The sequence below is a fragment of the Protopterus annectens genome, chromosome 8.part1 (assembly GCF_019279795.1).
Source record: "Protopterus annectens isolate FY-2018-M chromosome 8.part1, PAN1.0, whole genome shotgun sequence".
Classification (NCBI taxonomy): Eukaryota; Metazoa; Chordata; order Ceratodontiformes; family Protopteridae; genus Protopterus; species Protopterus annectens.
In genome coordinates this window covers 501909755-501930664 of record NC_056742.1, presented here as the reverse complement: position 1 = coordinate 501930664, position 20910 = coordinate 501909755, and the positions used below count along the sequence as shown (strand labels likewise).

Genomic DNA, 20910 nt, shown 5'->3' with positions numbered 1-20910 from the left:
CTGCTAGCTTCCTTTTTTACTATTACTCTATTCATTCTTGGTGCTGGCATTGTTTCATTTGGGTCTAACTAGCTTGCTTGCCTTGCACCAGCTGTACCTGCTAGCTTCCTTTTTTACTATTACTCTATTCATTCTTGGTGCTGGCATTGTTTCATTTGGGTCTAACTAGCTTGCTTTTGCCTTGCACCAGCTGTACCTGCTAGCTTCCTTTTTTTACTATTACTCTATTCATTCTTGGTGCTGGCATTGTTTCATTTGGGTCTAACTAGCTTGCTTGCCTTGCACCAGCTGTACCTGCTAGCTTCCTTTTTTACTATTACTCTATTCATTCTTGGTGCTGGCATTGTTTCATTTGGGCCTAACTAGCTTGCTTGCCTTGCACCAGCTGTACCTGCTAGCTTCCTTTTTACTATTACTCTATTCATTCTTGGTGCTGGCATTGTTTCATTTGGGTCTAACTAGCTTGCTTGCCTTGCACCAGCTGTACCTGCTAGCTTCCTATTTTTACTATTACTCTATTCATTCTTGGTGCTGGCATTGTTTCATTTGGGTCTAACTAGCTTGCTTGCCTTGCACCAGCTGTACCTGCTAGCTTCCTTTTTTTACTATTACTCTATTCATTCTTGGTGCTGGCATTGTTTCATTTGGGTCTAACTAGCTTGCTTGCCTTGCACCAGCTGTACCTGCTAGCTTCCTTTTTACTATTACTCTATTCATTCTTGGTGCTGGCATTGTTTCATTTGGGTCTAACTAGCTTGCTTGCCTTGCACCAGCTGTACCTGCTAGCTTCCTTTTTACTATTACTCTATTCATTCTTGGTGCTGGCATTGTTTCATTTGGGTCTAACTAGCTTGCTTGCCTTGCACCAGCTGTACCTGCTAGCTTCCTTTTTTTACTATTACTCTATTCATTCTTGGTGCTGGCATTGTTTCATTTGGGTCTAACTAGCTTGCTTGCCTTGCACCAGCTGTACCTGCTAGCTTCCTTTTTACTATTACTCTATTCATTCTTGGTGCTGGCATTGTTTCATTTGGGTCTAACTAGCTTGTTTGCCTTGCCTTGCACCAGCTGTACCTGCTAGCTTCCTTTTTACTATTACTCTATTCATTCTTGGTGCTGGCATTGTTTCATTTGGGTCTAACTAGCTTGCTTGCCTTGCACCAGCTGTACCTGCTAGCTTCCTTTTTTTACTATTACTCTATTCATTCTTGGTGCTGGCATTGTTTCATTTGGGTCTAACTAGCTTGCTTGCCTTGCACCAGCTGTACCTGCTAGCTTCCTTTTTTTTACTATTACTCTATTCATTCTTGGTGCTGGCATTGTTTCATTTGGGTCTAACTAGCTTGCTTGCCTTGCACCAGCTGTACCTGCTAGCTTCCTTTTTTTTACTATTACTCTATTCATTCTTGGTGCTGGCATTGTTTCATTTGGGTCTAACTAGCTTGCTAACTAACTTCCCTTTTTACTATTACTCTATTCATTCTTGGTGCTGGCATTGTTTCATTTGGGTCTAACTAGCTTGCTTGCCTTGCACCAGCTGTACCTGCTAGCTTCCTTTTTTTACTATTACTCTATTCATTCTTGGTGCTGGCATTGTTTCATTTGGGTCTAACTAGCTTGCTTGCCTTGCACCAGCTGTACCTGCTAGCTTCCTTTTTACTATTACTCTATTCATTCTTGGTGCTGGCATTGTTTCATTTGGGTCTAACTAGCTTGCTTGCCTTGCACCAGCTGTACCTGCTAGCTTCCTTTTTTTTACTATTACTCTATTCATTCTTGGTGCTGGCATTGTTTCATTTGGGTCTAACTAGCTTGCTTGCCTTGCACCAGCTGTACCTGCTAGCTTCCTTTTTACTATTACTCTATTCATTCTTGGTGCTGGCATTGTTTCATTTGGGTCTAACTAGCTTGCTTGCCTTGCACCAGCTGTACCTGCTAGCTTCCTTTTTACTATTACTCTATTCATTCTTGGTGCTGGCATTGTTTCATTTGGGTCTAACTAGCTTGCTTGCCTTGCACCAGCTGTACCTGCTAGCTTCCTTTTTACTATTACTCTATTCATTCTTGGTGCTGGCATTGTTCCATTTGGGTCTAACTAGCTTGCTTGCCTTGCACCAGCTGTACCTGCTAGCTTCCTTTTTACTATTACTCTATTCATTCTTGGTGCTGGCATTGTTTCATTTGGGTCTAACTAGCTTGCTTGCCTTGCACCAGCTGTACCTGCTAGCTTCCTTTTTTACTATTACTCTATTCATTCTTGGTGCTGGCATTGTTTCATTTGGGTCTAACTAGCTTGCTTGCCTTGCACCAGCTGTACCTGCTAGCTTCCTTTTTACTATTACTCTATTCATTCTTGGTGCTGGCATTGTTTCATTTGGGTCTAACTAGCTTGCTTGCCTTGCACCAGCTGTACCTGCTAGCTTCCTTTTTACTATTACTCTATTCATTCTTGGTGCTGGCATTGTTTCATTTGGGTCTAACTAGCTTGCTTGCCTTGCACCAGCTGTACCTGCTAGCTTCCTTTTTTACTATTACTCTATTCATTCTTGGTGCTGGCATTGTTTCATTTGGGTCTAACTAGCTTGCTTGCCTTGCACCAGCTGTACCTGCTAGCTTCCTTTTTACTATTACTCTATTCATTCTTGGTGCTGGCATTGTTTCATTTGGGTCTAACTAGCTTGCTTGCCTTGCACCAGCTGTACCTGCTAGCTTCCTTTTTACTATTACTCTATTCATTCTTGGTGCTGGCATTGTTTCATTTGGGTCTAACTAGCTTGCTTGCCTTGCACCAGCTGTACCTGCTAGCTTCCTTTTTACTATTACTCTATTCATTCTTGGTGCTGGCATTGTTTCATTTGGGTCTAACTAGCTTGCTTGCCTTGCACCAGCTGTACCTGCTAGCTTCCTTTTTACTATTACTCTATTCATTCTTGGTGCTGGCATTGTTTCATTTGGGTCTAACTAGCTTGCTTGCCTTACACCAGCTGTACCTGCTAGCTATCTTTTTTATCTTTGACTCTAGTCATTCTTGGAGCTGGCATTGTTTCATTTGGGTCTAACTAGCTTGCTTGCCTTGCACCAGCTGTACCTGCTAGCTTCCTTTTTACTATTACTCTATTCATTCTTGGTGCTGGCATTGTTTCATTTGGGTCTAACTAGCTTGCTTGCCTTGCACCAGCTGTACCTGCTAGCTTCCTTTTTTTTACTATTACTCTATTCATTCTTGGTGCTGGCATTGTTTCATTTGGGTCTAACTAGCTTGCTTGCCTTGCACCAGCTGTACCTGTTAGCTTCGTTTTTATAGTATTACTCTATTCATTCTTGGTGCTGGCATTGTTTCATTTGGGTCTAACTAGCTTGCTTGCCTTGCACCAGCTGTACCTGCTAGCTTCCTTTTTTTACTATTACTCTATTCATTCTTGGTGCTGGCATTGTTTCATTTGGGTCTAACTAGCTTGCTTGCCTTGCACCAGCTGTACCTGCTAGCTTCCTTTTTTTTACTATTACTCTATTCATTCTTGGTGCTGGCATTGTTTCATTTGGGTCTAACTAGCTTGCTTGCCTTGCACCAGCTGTACCTGCTAGCTTCCTTTTTACTATTACTCTATTCATTCTTGGTGCTGGCATTGTTTCATTTGGGTCTAACTAGCTTGCTTGCCTTGCACCAGCTGTACCTGCTAGCTTCCTTTTTACTATTACTCTATTCATTCTTGGTGCTGGCATTGTTTCATTTGGGTCTAACTAGCTTGCTTGCCTTGCACCAGCTGTACCTGGTAGCTTCCTTTTTTACTATTACTCTATTCATTCTTGGTGCTGGCATTGTTTCATTTGGGTCTAACTAGCTTGCTTGCCTTGCACCAGCTGTACCTGCTAGCTTCCTTTTTTACTATTACTCTATTCATTCTTGGTGCTGGCATTGTTTCATTTGGGTCTAACTAGCTTGCTTGCCTTGCACCAGCTGTACCTGCTAGCTTCCTTTTTTACTATTACTCTATTCATTCTTGGTGCTGGCATTGTTTCATTTGGGTCTAACTAGCTTGCTTGCCTTGCACCAGCTGTACCTGCTAACTTCCTTTTTTACTATTACTCTATTCATTCTTGGTGCTGGCATTGTTTCATTTGGGTCTAACTAGCTTGCCTTGCACCAGCTGTACCTGCTAGCTTCCTTTTTTACTATTACTCTATTCATTCTTGGTGCTGGCATTGTTTCATTTGGGTCTAATTAGCTTGCTTGCCTTGCACCAGCTGTACCTGCTAGCTTCCTTTTTACTATTACTCTATTCATTCTTGGTGCTGGGATTGTTTCATTTGGGTCTAACTAGCTTGCTTGTCTTGCACCAGCTGTACCTGCTAGCTTCCTTTTTTTACTATTACTCTATTCATTCTTGGTGCTGGCATTGTTTCATTTGGGTCTAACTAGCTTGCTTGCCTTGCACCAGCTGTACCTGCTAACTTCCTTTTTTTACTATTACTCTATTCATTCTTGGTGCTGGCATTGTTTCATTTGGGTCTAACTAGCTTGCTTGCCTTGCACCAGCTGTACCTGCTAGCTTCCTTTTTACTATTACTCTATTCATTCTTGGTGCTGGCATTGTTTCATTTGGGTCTAACTAGCTTGCTTGCCTTGCACCAGCTGTACCTGCTAGCTTCCTTTTTTTACTATTACTCTATTCATTCTTGGTGCTGGCATTGTTTCATTTGGGTCTAACTAGCTTGCTTGCCTTGCACCAGCTGTACCTGCTAGCTTCCTTTTTACTATTACTCTATTCATTCTTGGTGCTGGCATTGTTTCATTTGGGTCTAACTAGCTTGCTTGCCTTGCACCAGCTGTACCTGCTAGCTTCCTTTTTACTATTACTCTATTCATTCTTGGTGCTGGCATTGTTTCATTTGGGTCTAACTAGCTTGCTTGCCTTGCACCAGCTGTACCTGCTAGCTTCCTTTTTTACTATTACTCTATTCATTCTTGGTGCTGGCATTGTTTCATTTGGGTCTAACTAGCTTGCTTGCCTTGCACCAGCTGTACCTGCTAGCTTCCTTTTTTACTATTACTCTATTCATTCTTGGTGCTGGCATTGTTTCATTTGGGTCTAACTAGCTTGCTTGCCTTGCACCAGCTGTACCTGCTAGCTTCCTTTTTACTATTACTCTATTCATTCTTGGTGCTGGCATTGTTTCATTTGGGTCTAACTAGCTTGCTTGCCTTGCACCAGCTGTACCTGCTAGCTTCCTTTTTTACTATTACTCTATTCATTCTTGGTGCTGGCATTGTTTCATTTGGGTCTAACTAGCTTGCTTGCCTTGCACCAGCTGTACCTGCTAGCTTCCTTTTTTACTATTACTCTATTCATTCTTGGTGCTGGCATTGTTTCATTTGGGTCTAACTAGCTTGCTTGCCTTGCACCAGCTGTACCTGCTAGCTTCCTTTTTACTATTACTCTATTCATTCTTGGTGCTGGCATTGTTTCATTTGGGTCTAACTAGCTTGCTTGCCTTGCACCAGCTGTACCTGCTAGCTTCCTTTTTTTACTATTACTCTATTCATTCTTGGTGCTGGCATTGTTTCATTTGGGTCTAACTAGCTTGCTTGCCTTGCACCAGCTGTACCTGCTAGCTTCCTTTTTACTATTACTCTATTCATTCTTGGTGCTGGCATTGTTTCATTTGGGTCTAACTAGCTTGCTTGCCTTGCACCAGCTGTACCTGCTAGCTTCCTTTTTTTACTATTACTCTATTCATTCTTGGTGCTGGCATTGTTTCATTTGGGTCTAACTAGCTTGCTTGCCTTGCACCAGCTGTACCTGCTAGCTTCCTTTTTTGGTTCTGTCCTTGAGCCAGTTTGCAACCCATCTAGTGACATAGGGGTTTATATTTAAGCTGGTGAGCTTATCTATAATGCCCAAGTGGGGTATTGTATTGAAGGCTTTTGCGAGGTCCAGGTAGGCTGTGTGGACCACCTTCCCCTCGTCAATGGCCTTGGTGACTGTTTCAAAGAAATCGACCAGGTTTAAGAGGCAGGATCTGCCCTTAACAAAGCTGAACTGGGTAGGATCCAGTGTCTGCAGGTCCCCAATATCTTTATTTATGAGGTCCATGATGATCCTTTCCATAGCTTTGCAGACCAAGCTAGTCAGGCTTATGTGGCGATAGTTTCCAGGATCCGTTGAGGCACCACCTTTGTGGAGAGGGACCACCGTTGCTGTGCACCACTCTTTGGGTACATATCCTGTAGTAAGGCTGAGATTGAACAGTAGTTTTATATTTGGGTTTAGCTCTTCTTGGAGTTCATGTAGGATGCAGCCCGGGACACCGTCTGGTCCCACTGATGCTGTGTTTTTTTGCTTTGGAGAGGGTGGCTCTTACCTGAGCATCTGAGATGTCAGGGGGGCAGCACTCTGCTGGGATAAATATTTTCCCTTTTGGTGGGAAGGGGGGGAGAAGTTTGCACTGAACCTGTCAGCTAGGATGTTGGCAATGTCTGTGGGTTTGGTGTATTTTTTGTCATTTTGGACTAATTCTGAGCATATCTGGGAATTCCCACCCAGGTTCCTGACATAACTAAAGAAAGACTTGTGATTATCCTTAGTGTCCTGTGCAATTTTTCTCTCAAAGCTGGCCTTAGACAATTTTATGAGTGCCCGTAATTTTTTGCTAATACTGATCAGAGATGCCTTCTCTTTTTGGGATTTTGCTCTATCATGTAGTAGCTTCCTCCTTCTATTGTATAGTTTGTTTATGGCTGGGGTCTACCAGACAGGACATCTGCTTTTGGAGGATTGGGTCTTGGTTTTATTTGGGATTACATGATCCATGCATTCCTGAAGGTGTTCATAGAATGCGTTTATAAAGGATTCTGCGGTCTGGGCCATATTTTCCACAGGCCCAGGGGCTTTGAAGGATTCCACCTCAGTTTTGAGGAGTGTGAAATTTGCTTTAGTGAAGTTTTTCACTGTGGTTTTCAGGGCAGGGGATGGAGTCGGGATGTGAATATCCAGTGAGATTAGTTTATGGTCTGATCTTACCAGTGGGGGATACACTTCTGGTCTGGAGCATAGAGTCCCCATGTTGGTGATGATCAGGTCCAGTATGTTTTCCCCTATTGTGGGAGTGGTAACAAGTTGTTCCATAGCATTTGAGTTTATAAATTCTAGGAACCTTTGGGCTAGGGTGCTGGAGCTAGAGTAATTCTCCCAGTCTATGTTTGGGTAGTTGAAGTCGCCCAATATAATGGTGTTTGGAGAGACCTTCATATTTTCCAGTGTTCTCAGGAAGGTCGAGTGGGGTTCCTGGGTTTGGGAGGGTGGTCTGTAGCAGGCTATAAACTGGAAGGCAGTTTTACCCACTGTTAGTTGCACAAGGATAGTCTCTGATGCTTCGTGCTGTGCCACCAACCTGGAGGTGTGGGTATCTTTGACGAATATTGATACTCCCCCTCCTTTTGTGGTACGGTCTAAGTTTTGGGGCCAAAAAGCATGGTATGAGGTATAACCTGGTAGTGCTGGGGTGCTCTCGGGAGCCTTGAACCAGGTTTCTGTTACTGCACAGATATCGATGTTCTCCATGCTTAGGAGAGTTTCGACTGCATGCATCTTGAGGTTTAGACTTCTGGCATTGAGTAGCATTACTCTTAGTATCTTATCCCTTGTGATACCTATGGAGGTGGGTTTGTCTTTTGAGCCTTGCCTAAAAAAGGCACTATGGGGGTAGCAAGAGCCTTTGCCAATATCCAAAAGCCCAGGGGTGACAGGTGCAAGCCGTCCCTAGCGAAGCATCGTGGCTTGTCGAGCATGTCATCACAGGCTGACAGGCATTGGATCCCCTTTGAATGACACCAGTACTTAAGCCAATTGTTGAAATTGACCATCTTGTCTTCATATTGTGGCATCATTCTTGGTGAGGGTAAGATGCTACTCAAGGTCAGGGTCATACCGGCCTGGGCTACATGCTCAGAGAGCTCCTCTATGTCTCTTTTCATGTAGTCCAGGGAGGTACGTCTCAGGTCATTCACACCAGCATGGAAAATGACTGAGTCATATTTGTACTTGCCTTGGAGTGACCTGAGTGCTTGTGTTATGTGGCGGATCCTAGCACCTGACAGGAAGCTCACCGTGACCTTCTCCTTGTTCAGCCTGGTGAGTGGGACATCAGTGTGCCTGACAATAGAGTCACCTATTACAAGTGTATCAGGTGTGTTGTTTAGCCTTAAGGGCTGTGACTGTTTGGCACACTGGCTTTGTGAGCTATGTGTTGCACGTGTTTTGTTTTGGGGTAGCGGTTGCTTGGGTGTCTGCTTTGGAGGTCTCTGCTGCTTAGGCAGATTTTTATTTAGAGCCTCGAGTATGTTTTGTGTGTTTATGTGTTTGGTTTGCTGTCGTGGTAGGTCTATGTGAGACTGGAATTGTAGTGAGTGTGGTTTCCTTCTCCTCCTGACTGGTTTCACCAGTACTGAGTTGAGAGAGCTTAGCCTCCAGTATGGCTATATGGTTGCATCTCTCACATGTGCTGGAATTTGTTGGGAGGAGGAGAGGGTTGTCTGTGTACATGAGGCAGTTGTAACATTGCCTCAAGATTCCCAGATTCACCAGCTGGACCGGAGAGGAGATTGACAACTGACCTTTGGACATGCTAGAATAGTATTGGGAATTCCTTTATAATTGAAAAAAAGGGCCAATGGGGAATGAGGTACTCAAGGGGAGTTTGTGAGGGTGTAGTGCTTTTAATATTTTAGTGCTGACTTATATAATTGCTTTAGTGAGCAAGTGCCAGGTAACTTAAATGCAATGTGTTACAGGTAACTTAAATGCAAAAACGACAAACAGTAACTTTCTTTCAAGTGAAACAAGGAAATAAGTACAGTAAGCAATGCAGATATCACTAGGGATCCACAGAAGCACTGAACATCTGCGTTTTAGGTGGAATTAGCATTTCAGGGAAATAACAAGCAAACAAACAAGCATCATACAAATAAAGCTAGATTCAGCAGGCCTGGATCTAGTCTATGCTACAGCAAATGAGGTGTACCAATTTCAGTAAGAAACAGTTCAAATATGCAGGCACTATAAGCCTTTAACCAGAAATTCCCAGCTCAGAAGGGCAGAGTCCAGCCTCTCCTCCCACAAGAGTGCAGACCACGAACATTCTTAATGTAAAACAACTGGTCTGAAACCCAAGTGTTTAATCCAAAAGACTTAGAATGATAGCTACACTTTAATCAAGTTACTACCAAGCAGTAATAAATACAATTGAATACTTTAAAGAATGCCTGGATTAGCGCTCAAGTTATACAAACAAAGCTAGATTCAGCAGGCCTGGATCTAGTCTATGCTACAGCAAACAAGGTGTACCAATTTCAGTAAGAAGCAGTTCAAATATGCAGGCACTATAAGCCTTTAACCAGAAATTCCCAGCTCAGAAGGGCAGAGTCCAGCCTCTCCTCCCACAAGAGTGCAGACCATAAACCCTTTTAAGGTAAAATAACTAGCCTGAAGCCCAAGTGCTTAAACCAGAATTAATACACTTTTAGAATAACAGACACTGAGCCCTCAATCAGCAGTTCCCAACTTAGAAGGATGTAAGCTACCTGTCCTGCCACCACAGTGCAGGCCACAAACCTTCCTAATGTAAAACAACTGGCCTGAAGCCCAAGTACTTAATCCAAAAGACTTAGAATGATAGCTACACTTTAATCAAGTTACTACCAAGCAGTAGTAAATACAATTGAATACTTTAAAGAATGCCTGGATTAGTGCTCAGGTTATACAAACAAAACTAGATTCAGCAGGCCTGGATCTAGTCTATGCTACAGCAAACAAGGTGTACCAATTTCAGTAAGAAGCAGTTTAGATATACAGGCACTATAAGCCTTTAACCAGAAATTCCCAGCTAGAAGGGCAGAGTCCAGCCTCTCCTCCCACAAGAGTGCAGACCATGAACCCTTTTAATGTAAAATAACTGGCCTGAAGCCCAAGTGCTTAAAACAGAATTAATACACTTTTAGAATAACAGACACTGAGCCCTCAATCAGCAGTTCCCAACTTAGAAGGATGTAAGCTGCCTGTCCTGCCACCACAGTGCAGACCACAAACCTTCCTAATGTAAAACAACTGGTCTGAAGCCCAAGTGCTTAAACTAAAAGGCTTAGAATGAGTTACACCAAGCAGTAATAAATACAATTGAGTACTTTTAAGATGATGCAAAAGCAAAATAAAGTAGGAAGAAACACAAATACAGTAAAAGCAGAATTTTTTTTTTTTTTTTTTTTTGAGTGTGCAAATGAGATGGGCCCAGGAGTTACAGGACAGAAACAAGTGCAAATGCAGGCCTTCAAATCATAAAGTTGAGAGAGATGGAAGACTGCCCAAATGGCCAATAACTACAAATTCTGGGCCAGAACCACTCCTTATGTGGTAGACAGGTTACCTAGTGCTTACCACTCCCACTGATAAGCTAGAAGGCTTCCCTCCAGCACAGAAAGGCTTGGGGGCTCAGAAGCTTACAAATAGTCCTGGATACAGCAAATCTGTATCTGGAACACTAATTACAGGAAAGGTAGGAAACAGGCTTACAATTTTTTTTTTCAGAAAAGTAGCAAAAACAGTAGTAAAAACAATTCACATGCAGTGCAAGCTGGCACACTTGTGCATGTAACAATATTAGTCCACACACAGTTTGAAAAAATGTAATTAATTTAAAAAGGACTAAAAGCAAGTCCAGAAAGGGTTTATTAGGTAGAATGCGGCAAAGAGATGGGACTGAGGTAGTGTCCTAGTTCAAATCTACAGTGGGGCGGGCACTGTAAAAGCCACCAAATTTAAACTACTACCAGAACAGGGAGGGGGTGGGGTGGGGAATAAAGTTTCAACAGAGATGTGAGGAATCAGAGTGCAAATTATAAAACCCAAAAAATGTATACTGATCTCTGTATATTTGCAGAACACTAAGACAACAGATATCTAAGCAACAATTTAGCTCTATAATACAGAATAATACAGAAAAATATACTCAGCTCTATATACTTGCAGATAGTCTTGTAAGGCTGTTCCACTTTAAATGCAGACTGCTGTAAAACACTTTATACAGGTAAAACACTTTATACAGGTAAAACACTTTATTCCACATTGCAAAAGTGAAATGCATGTTTACAGAAGCTGGTATAAGTGCACCCCAAATGGTATATTGTGTCATTGTCAACATTTTTATAGCAGTAGTCTTTTTTTCCCCTAACAAAGGGGTAAACATATCTATTTCTGTGCTACTGTGTATAATTAGGTGTCAGTTTGTATTTCTTTTTTTGCAGGGTGTTCTGGTTTTGAGGACTAACCTGTTAAATTTTAAAATTATGAATTCTGTTTTTAGAAAGCACCTGGGTGTGGATTTTTTCTGGGCTGTAATGGTGATTATATGCTGCATGTTAGAAGACGAACTGGAAACTATAGAAAAATAGCTGCAACAGTCTATCCAAATAGTATCCTTCACTTCAAAAAGTTCTGTTCTCAGGTCAATGTATAATTTACAAATCAACACGTTGTAGAATTTTTTGACAGTTTAATAAAAAGTACAGCCAGATAAAAAGTAATCCAAATTAAGCGCTTTTCATCTTCCAAGTACAAAGACTTCTTCAGATAAATTAAACATTTCTACTACCCCATTTTAAATTCCCTCCTACTGGATCACATGATACATACAACCCAATGTGCTCACTATTTAAAATTCCATTAATTGTTACGTAATTAATTAAGCGAGTGTTGTACAAAGTACACTGAATAAAATAAATCACTGTATCTGCATGAAAAATAAAATGTACATAAAGTAAAAAACATTTTTTGCAAATTTAATTTTTACTTTTTAGTTCAATGTTTAAAAGTTTTTAGCTGTACATTGATTTTGAATTTAATTGCCCTTAGTTCACATACTTCAGGCTATACTTATATTAAGTGCACCTGTTTAAATTCTTTAATCTTAAAATGCATAAAATGGAATTAATTTAGTTTATTCCTGGGTAAAGGCAGGCATTTGTACATAATTGCCACACCAATTCTAACCTCTCTAGTAAATGACTATCAGGTCCACCTCTTCCATCTGGTCTAATCTGATCTATAGCTCGAAACTTAAATATGTGCTCTGGATGTTCCGCTATGTGTCTTGCAAGTGCGTTCTCTGACTTCCTATGACTAATACTATACAAATGTTCGTATACTCTTTCTGTCAAAGTCTTGATAGTTTTCCCTATGTAAAATACATGGCATTGTTGGCATTTTGCCAGGTACACAATCATTTTGGACCGACAATTAAATTTTCCTTTAGTATAGTGTTTTCTATTTGTAATGTAAAAGGTCTGCCCCGGTTTCCATGTGCTTGCAAAAGTTGCACATTTTACACTTGGTCATCCCTGGATTTCTAATCAAACTATAGGACTGGTTTTCCATAATGGTTTTAACATTTCATCCCTTCCTGAATATTATCTGGGGGTGGGGGGGACTTTTTGCTGACATATGGGTCATTTTCTAAAATCTCCCAGTTCTTATATAAAATGTCTCTCAGGTCTCATGCATTGACACTGTATGGTGTCACGAAACTATAACTTAGAAAATTATGTTCTCTGTTAGTGTTTCCATTCTCTATAGTTCCATTGTCAGTTCAATTAGTTTCTTGTTCGAACCATAAAATGGGTTTATATATCCCCCTATTTCTCTTACTAATTTTATCAGTTAGGTGCCATATTAAATCAAGGGGGTAACCCCTGTTAAGGAACATTTCTTCGAGCTTTTCACATTCGATCTGAAAGTCAGATTCGAGGCTAGTCATTCTAGCAGCTCTTATCAGCTGTCCCTTCACCACAGATCTTTTTTGGTGGTACTGGTGCCAGCTGGTAAAATGAAAAAAACTGTTGGAATATGTTTCCCTTCTAAATATAGTGCTGACATACCTGTTGTTGATATTATCTTTTCTTAACTCAATATCTAGATAGGAAATCTTGTGCTCCCCATAACTTGATGTGAAGCTCACAAATTCTGTAGTGTTGTTAAAATAATTAAGTAAGTCCATGGCTGTTCTTTCATCACCTTTTATGATGACAAAAATGTCATCCAAAAATCTTGTGTAAAAATAAAGTTGCTCCTTAATGTTGGAATTGTTCCAAATCTGTTCATCTTCCCAGTGTGCCATGACTAGATTTGAGAAGCTTGCCCAACATGGGAACCCCATGGCGACTCCTATTTTTTGAAAGTAGAAGATGTTATTGAACATAACATAGTTATTACTTAAGACGAACTGAGTTGGCAGTAATTACCACAGTTGATAGATTTGCTGATTTCACTGCAGTTGTATGACCACAAGGTTAATATATGGATATGCGGAATTTTGTTGAGTCTTTCGTTTTTTCCCGGTTAGGGGTTGCCACAGCGGAATTCAAGTCCGCTAAAGATTGGTAGTTGATTTTTATGTGCCGAGTTACCAGCCCTGATGCACAACCTTCAACAAAGGTACGTCTATTCACGCATGTCTCCACGCAGAAGATGCTCTAGCTGAGAATCGAACCGGACAGCGTCTTATTGTGAGGCGACAATGCTACCGCAGCACCACAACACGGGATGTAGGCTGTAAAATGCTGGTCAGGATATCTGTTTGGTCTCTCTTTTTTGGAGGGGAGGTTGTTCCATTTTGATTTATTTCACGTTTGTCTGTTTTGGTTCATTTTTTACAGGGCATCAGAAGAGAAACGTTTCATTTCATTAGGTCCACATGTCAGGGGATCACTGTTGTGGTACTCAAGTGAATGGTATGACTTATATAGCCTCTATGCTTTCTCCATTGATTTTACCCTCTGTTTTTGTTTTTTCTAGCTCTTTGACATTTATCATACACAAAGAACCCCCCAGCACTTCTATAGCCTAGTATTTATTGTAGTACCATCCAACTTCACCCATCCACATATCACCCAGCTTCACCCATCCACATACACATCAGAGTCCTGCCACAAGTGATACTGTATCCCATAACAGTAATGCCCTCATGTACATAATGTTTACCATATACTGCCATACAAATATGAATTACTACATACAACATATTTCCTTCAAATTTGAATGCATATTTATGAAATGTCTATAGTATGCTTTTTTGCACAAACACAGAAAAATATATTACTGCCAATCTGATTTCATCCCTCACCCAGAAAGACACCCATGCTTACTGCCAGAGGCACTGCCATTCTCACATTTGTCCATGCGTGCTAGCTGGTCACTGGTGTTACATGTCCTGGCTGACTTCATGGCTCACCATCCCCTACACATTGCTACATCCAGCACAGTGCAGCCCAACAGCTCTTCTTTATCTGGCAGGGTTCTGTTTGGTGCTCCTCAGTTAGAGTTGAGAACTGTCTCTCACAGTTAAAGCATTTTGCTTGCAATGCATGTGATATCATTGCATCGTCCCCATTTCACATTCACAGTACTGTTGTAAACAGTGACTGCAGACTGCGATCCGAAGACGATTTGTTGCCCCCACCTTCTTTCCCCTCACTTATTAAGGGGTGCCACTGATTTCTGGGCTTGGGATAGTCATTACATCTTGATGCAGTATCTCCACAATGCTGTCCCGAGACTTCTGGAATTTGATCTTTGGTGACAAAGAGTAACATTTTTGACAGACAAATTTACAGAAATTATAATGTAGTAAATGGAAATAGCTGAGAAAGAAACATGTCTACAGACTTAGTAAAACAAGTTAACAACATTAATAATTAATTTTAGTGTGTATCTCTAGCCCTCTTTCATGATTCAATAGATTTTTTTGATTTATCTTACCTTTGCCAAGAGTCTGATTCTGTCTTACTGACCTATTGTTCACCACAAACACGAACACATATGATTTGAACCTCGGCAGACAGGTCTTCTCTTCCGTAGATATCTCCTGAGCCTACAGTTATAATAATAAAAAGTCTGTATGAAATGTAATATTTATCAGAAGATTTCATAAATATGAGCAATGCAAAGCAGTAAGTGTAAGATGAAGTTAAGCTAAACTAATTGAAAAATACAACCAGAGAGTGGTAGATTTGAACAGTGGTGAATAGTTTTTCTTTTAATAAAGTCATTGCGGAAGTGAAACACAATGTAAACAGTCTGTGAGATTTGAAAAATTAAAGTTCAGCATCTGAATGTAAGAATTTATGATGTTCATATACTGTTTGCTGCATTTTGTTTAACATGCATTTCTATTCCTCAAAGTCACCATCTAGAGAATCCAAACAATAAATGTATCAACTTCATATTCTTAAACTGCAAAACTTGGCAAAACTTTGAGCAGAAACACAGAGATTAAAGAAAGGTAAGCTTTTTGATCAAGTAAACACCTATCATCAAAGGCAAATGTTTATTTAAGCTCGTACTCTGGCAGGTCTGGTCAGTAAAACAAATGTTATTTCTCTTGAAATCTATGTGCCATTTCCAGTGCTATAAGCATTGCATGTAACATCCAACATGCCCATGTTATCGAAACATGTTCTGACAGGGTGGGAGATTATTCTTTAAACCCCTTTGCAGTACAGCGAAGGGTGCAGTAGACAGGACATAATGCCCACTCAGAGCAACCTTTTTTGCCAGGAATTCATTTGCACATTACATATTCATCACAATCATTATGTGTAGCACAATAACCATACAAGGACATCATTGTTTTAATTGAAGACTTGCCAGGATGAGGGTAAACGTATCAATGAGAGTTCTCATCTGTTCACATGCATCAGGAATACAGTCAATGTTCTTAGTGAGAATTCATTCATTTGCTAGTTTTAGAGCCATGCATCATGACTTAAAGCTAAACCAATCCATAATTTAGTGACCATGCTCAAAGTCCACTGGCCATTGAGGAACTTCATGCCCTGGACCCATGTTTGAACTTGCAGGTGTCCATGCAGTCACGGTCATGTTTGTCATACTCAGTTCCTGTGCAGAAAACCTAAAGTTTTGAAATGATGTCACTCACTAAAGGTAATTCTGGTGATGATAAAAACTTCTTCATGAAACTATCTTCGCTGAATTAAAAAAACCTAAGTAAACATTGTTTTTTTTTTGCAGAGAATAGAACCCCTGAACTTTTATATATCAACTTCGAAGTTGTACAACAGTGCAGAAAAAAGTAAACTGTACTGTTAACAATGTTAAATTTCATGAATAGTGAAACTTGGTGAAATTAATGACACATTTCCAAATTTTCCTCTGACAAAAAGGGTCCTATAAACTCAACTCCTCATTAACGTTGTCTGAAGGAAAGCTGGATAGCATATCTAATGCTTGCATTTCTGCTCATTTTGGAGAAAAAAATAATGCCATAAACTGGAAGAGGGAGTCCTGCATAAAGTTTACCCCTATAATGTGGATCACAGCTTGTAGAACTTTTGAATTTTAAGAAGCTTAAAAACAGCAAACATTATTGGCTCAATAATACATTTTACACAGATGAGACATTCCACTTCCTTTCCAGAACTAATGTCACACTTGATAATCTGTATAGGACAAAAGCTTTCCTCTTTGATTAAGCTACGCTAGTCAGTGGTAGGTCATATCTTTCATCACCACTGATGTATTTTCGTCTGCTAACTGACATCTCTTCTCCTCTCCAGTAGCAGATGCTGGAACAAGCATACAACAGAACTTCTCTAGTAGGACTCTGCCCTTGTTCCCATCACTTTCTCCATCTCTGACAGTCTTCACAAACTTAGTGGACTTAAGTTCAAAGATATTTTTTGAAACCTCTTTGCTGAACACAGTCTCCATAGGTAGGCAGGTTCATAGGTAGGTACTAGGCTATTGGTCCTAGGGCCTATATAAGCCTAGCCAAAAAGGTACCTAGGTTTTCGCCACCCAGTAAAATTATTTTTCTGTGCCACTGTCGAGCAGAGCCACAGAGGTGATCCCCGGGGTGAATTTCCTATTTCCCATCCGATCATCAAGATTTTTCTTGAAGAGTGCTAATGAGGAGCTTTGTTTGATATAGATAGGTAGTTTATTCCAGAGTATGGGAAGTCTCTGGGACAGGAATCTATCCCTCCAGCATGTTCTGTTTATTGTGGTGACAAGGTTTAGGTCCCTAGAGCATGTAGCTCACAGGGATTGGGATTTCTTTAAGTGGAGCATGTCCAAAACATAACTTTTCAATGATAATTCTATCTTACACAGCAATCACAAAACAATAACACAAACATTAACAAAAAAAAAGACTCATATATACATATTGGTTTCTGAACAAACACATCTTTCAAAGGTTATTGTGTCAGCTATGTAAGAATATAGATCACTAATCATTTGTGGTTATTTATTTATTTATTGGTTTTATTGTCTGGGGGAGTCTGACTTGTTGGGTATCCCCTTTTCATTGGAGATCCAGAAAGAAAACCTGAGTGATAAAATAAGCAGATTTATACAACAGAGAAAAACATAAAGCTTAAAGTTACTATATAGACATACAATAACTGAAAGGCAGCTTTACTAGAGAGAAACTGGAGTAAGTAAAACATAGAGTCATTGCACATTAATACAATAGAAATTAGCACAAACAGTGAAGTTTAAAATGTCAGATTACAATATTACATTGAAGGGTTGGAGAAATAAGAGAGAGAAGATGTGTGAGATAAGAAAGGAAATTGTAGTGACATTGGGGTAGAAGTAGAAGGTAGTGAGTGTGAGTTCGAATTTTACCCGAGAGAAAAAAAACTTGTTAGGAGGTGACTAGAGACAAAAGAAGTGAGAGAAAGAGCAAAGGGAGAGAAGACAGCAGGACATTTACATTGAGAATTTGCTTTGTTGAGGTATATAGGGGTAATATAGGAGTGTAAGAGTCAAGTTACACTAGCCTGGGAACTTACTAGATCATTCATGTTAGCCCGTAACTGTCATTGAAATGTATTTTCTGTAGTCTTTTAACATACTAATGTAAATCTTTGTGGAGAGAGACTCTCAAGTCCTGTTTGGTGTCTCAAGATGAAAGAACATTCAAACACTGTAATAGCCAGAGATCTAGCATACTGTCCAATTGTAGTTCTCCTCCGGACCACCCAGAAGCCAAAAAATAATCTGGGATTATAAATTATGGTATGTCTTTAAAGAGTTATTTGCATATAACCCTATTATATGCCACTCCTAACCAAACTCAACTCCTCTCTATCAGCCAGACTAGAATGATGCTACAATAAAGTAACAAAGTTCACAACCAACAGTATCTCTCTAAAACAACTAAAATGGCTTGCCCTAAATAATTCCCTATTGTACTCACAATTAATTACAACCTTCAAACTACTGTACAACCCTAAAAAATTCCTATGTCTTTACTCTCTCATTCAGTCTTGCATGGCTAAGAGACCTTTATGCTCTAGCAACAAGTCTTTACTCTCTATAACTAACCCTAACAATAATGCAGGATAGTCCCTGTACCCACAATGCATTGTTAATTGCTAATAGATTTTAAATGCTGGCTGAAGCAACACCTGGTAGGTAAATGGCTCTGCACTTACACCAGCCCTGGGTAAACTGGTACTAATATAGCTATATGAATTTGTGCCACAACCCTGCTGCACAAAACATAATGTATTATTATCACAACTACACCTTCCTCCATCATCTCATCTCCTTTATCTTCCTTGTGTCTCCTCCTCCCCTCACTTTCTTTGAGCTGCTGTAGCTCTTTATTTTATTTTCCCATGCCCTAGATCCTGACAAAAAGTCTTTATAGTAACAAATATTATTGCATAAAACCTGACAATATATGCGTATTGATGATACTGTATTGCATATACCTCCCTGTATTAAAAATAATATTCATTTATAACCATGTAACTTGTCGCTGTCAAGCAAGAATGTTTGTAACTCATGGCACAAATGTCTGAATAATACAACTGTCACTCATGAATAAAACTGTAAATGATGAAACAATGTAACTGATGACAAGGATGTCTAATGGAACTGTTGCTCATGAATGAAACTGACTGTAAATGATGAAACAATGAAACTGATGACAAGGATGTCTGAATAATAGAACTGCTGCTCATGAATGAAACTGACTGTAAATGATGAAACAATGTAACTGATGATAAGGGTGTCTGAATAATAGAACTGCTGCTCATTATCGAAACTGACTGTAAATGATGAAACAATGTAACTGATGTCGAAGATGTCTGAATAATTGAACTGCTGCTCATGAATGAAACTGACTGTAAATGATGAAACAATGTAACTGATGACAAGGATGTCTGAATAATAGAACTGCTGCTCATGAATGAAACTGACTGTAAATGATGAAACAATGAAACTGACAAGGATGTCTGAATAATAGAACTGCTGCTCATGAATGAAACTGACTGTAAATGATGAAACAATGTAACTGATGACAAGGATGTCTGAATAATAGAACTGCTGCTCATGAATGAAACTGACTGTAAATGATGAAACAATGTAACTGATGACAAGGATGTCTAACTAATGGAACTGCTGCTCATGAATGAAACTGACTGTAAATGATGAAACAATGTAACTGATAACAAGGTTGTCTGAATAATAGAACTACTGCTCATGAATGAAACTTGGGTCCCAGGTCCCTAATTACTTCTACTGTACTTAATGGATTACCACCTATGTGGTAATTTGTGGGCACTTTGTTTTCAAAGGGATGACTATACACTTTTGGTTTAGCTTGAGGCCATGGCTCTGGCACCAGTTGTCTGTTTCTATGAGGCCCTTATGGAGGATGCTTGTGTCGGCTGGAGAGTCGATTATGGCGCCCAGTTTGCAGTCATCTGCGAACTTGGTCAGCCACAGTCCTTCCGTGTTGGCCTGTACCTCCAAGAAATATATACCAAACAAGAGAGGTCCCAGGACTGAGCCTTGTGGGATGCCACTTGTAACTGGTTTGGAGTCTGACATGGCTCCAGCAATTCTAACCATGTGGGTTCTGTCCTTGAGCCAGTTTGCAACCCATCTAGTGACATAGGGGTTTATATTTAAGCTGGTGAGCTTATCTATAATGCCCGAGTGGGGTATTGTATCAAAGACTTTTGCGAGGTCCAGATAGGCTGTGTGGACCACCTTCCCTTCATCAATGACCTTGGTGACTGTTTCAAAGAAGTCAACCAGGTTTAAGAGGCAGGATCTGCCCTTAACAAAGCCAAACTGGGTAGGATCCAGTGTCTGTAGGTCCCCAATATCTTTATTTATGAGGTCCATGATGATCCTTTCCATAGCTTTGCAGACCAAGCTAGTCAGGCTTATGGGGTGATAGTTTCCAGGGTCCGTTGAGGCACCACCTTTGTGGAGAGGGACCACTGTTGCTGTACGCCACTCTTTGGGTACATATCCTGTAGTAAGGCTGAGATTGAACAGTAGTTTTATGTTTGGGTTTAGCTCTTCTTGGAGTTCATGTAGGATGCAGCCTGGGACACCGTCTGGCCCCATTGATGCTGTGTTTTTTTGCTTTGGAGAGGGCGGCTCCCACCTGAGCATCTGAGATGTCAGAGGGGCAGCACTCTGCTGGGATAGATATTTGCCCTTTTGGTGGGCATTTAATGGGTTTCCACCTATGTGGTAATTTGTGGGCACATTGTTTTTGCCAAAGGGTATGACTATACATTTTTTGGCATTTAGCTTTAAACCATGGTGCTGGCACCAGTTATCTGTCTCTGTGAGACCTTTTTGAAGGATGTTTGTGTCAGCTGGAGAGTTGATTATGGCACCCAGTTTGCAGTCGTCCGCGAACTTGGTGAGCCATAGTCCTCCCACGTTTGCCTGTACCTCAGAAAAGTATATACCGAACAAGAGTGGTCCCAGGACAGAACCCTGTGGGATGCCACTTGTGACCGGTTTCGAGTCTGACATGGCTCCAGAAACTCTCACTCTGTGGGTTCTGTCTTTGAGCCAGTTTGCA

At 40.5% G+C, this 20910-nt stretch overlaps 1 protein-coding gene across 1 annotated transcript in view; it reads right to left on the bottom strand.

The window, feature by feature from the left end:
- The window catches only part of LOC122810422 (cadherin-1-like), a 656917-nt gene that overhangs the window by 521127 nt on the left and 114880 nt on the right, over positions 1-20910 (bottom strand). Inside the window, exon 2 of the mRNA XM_044082033.1 lies at positions 14805-14916. Coding sequence (XP_043937968.1) covers positions 14805-14916 — 112 coding nt within the window. The remainder of the gene's footprint in view (positions 1-14804; positions 14917-20910) is intronic.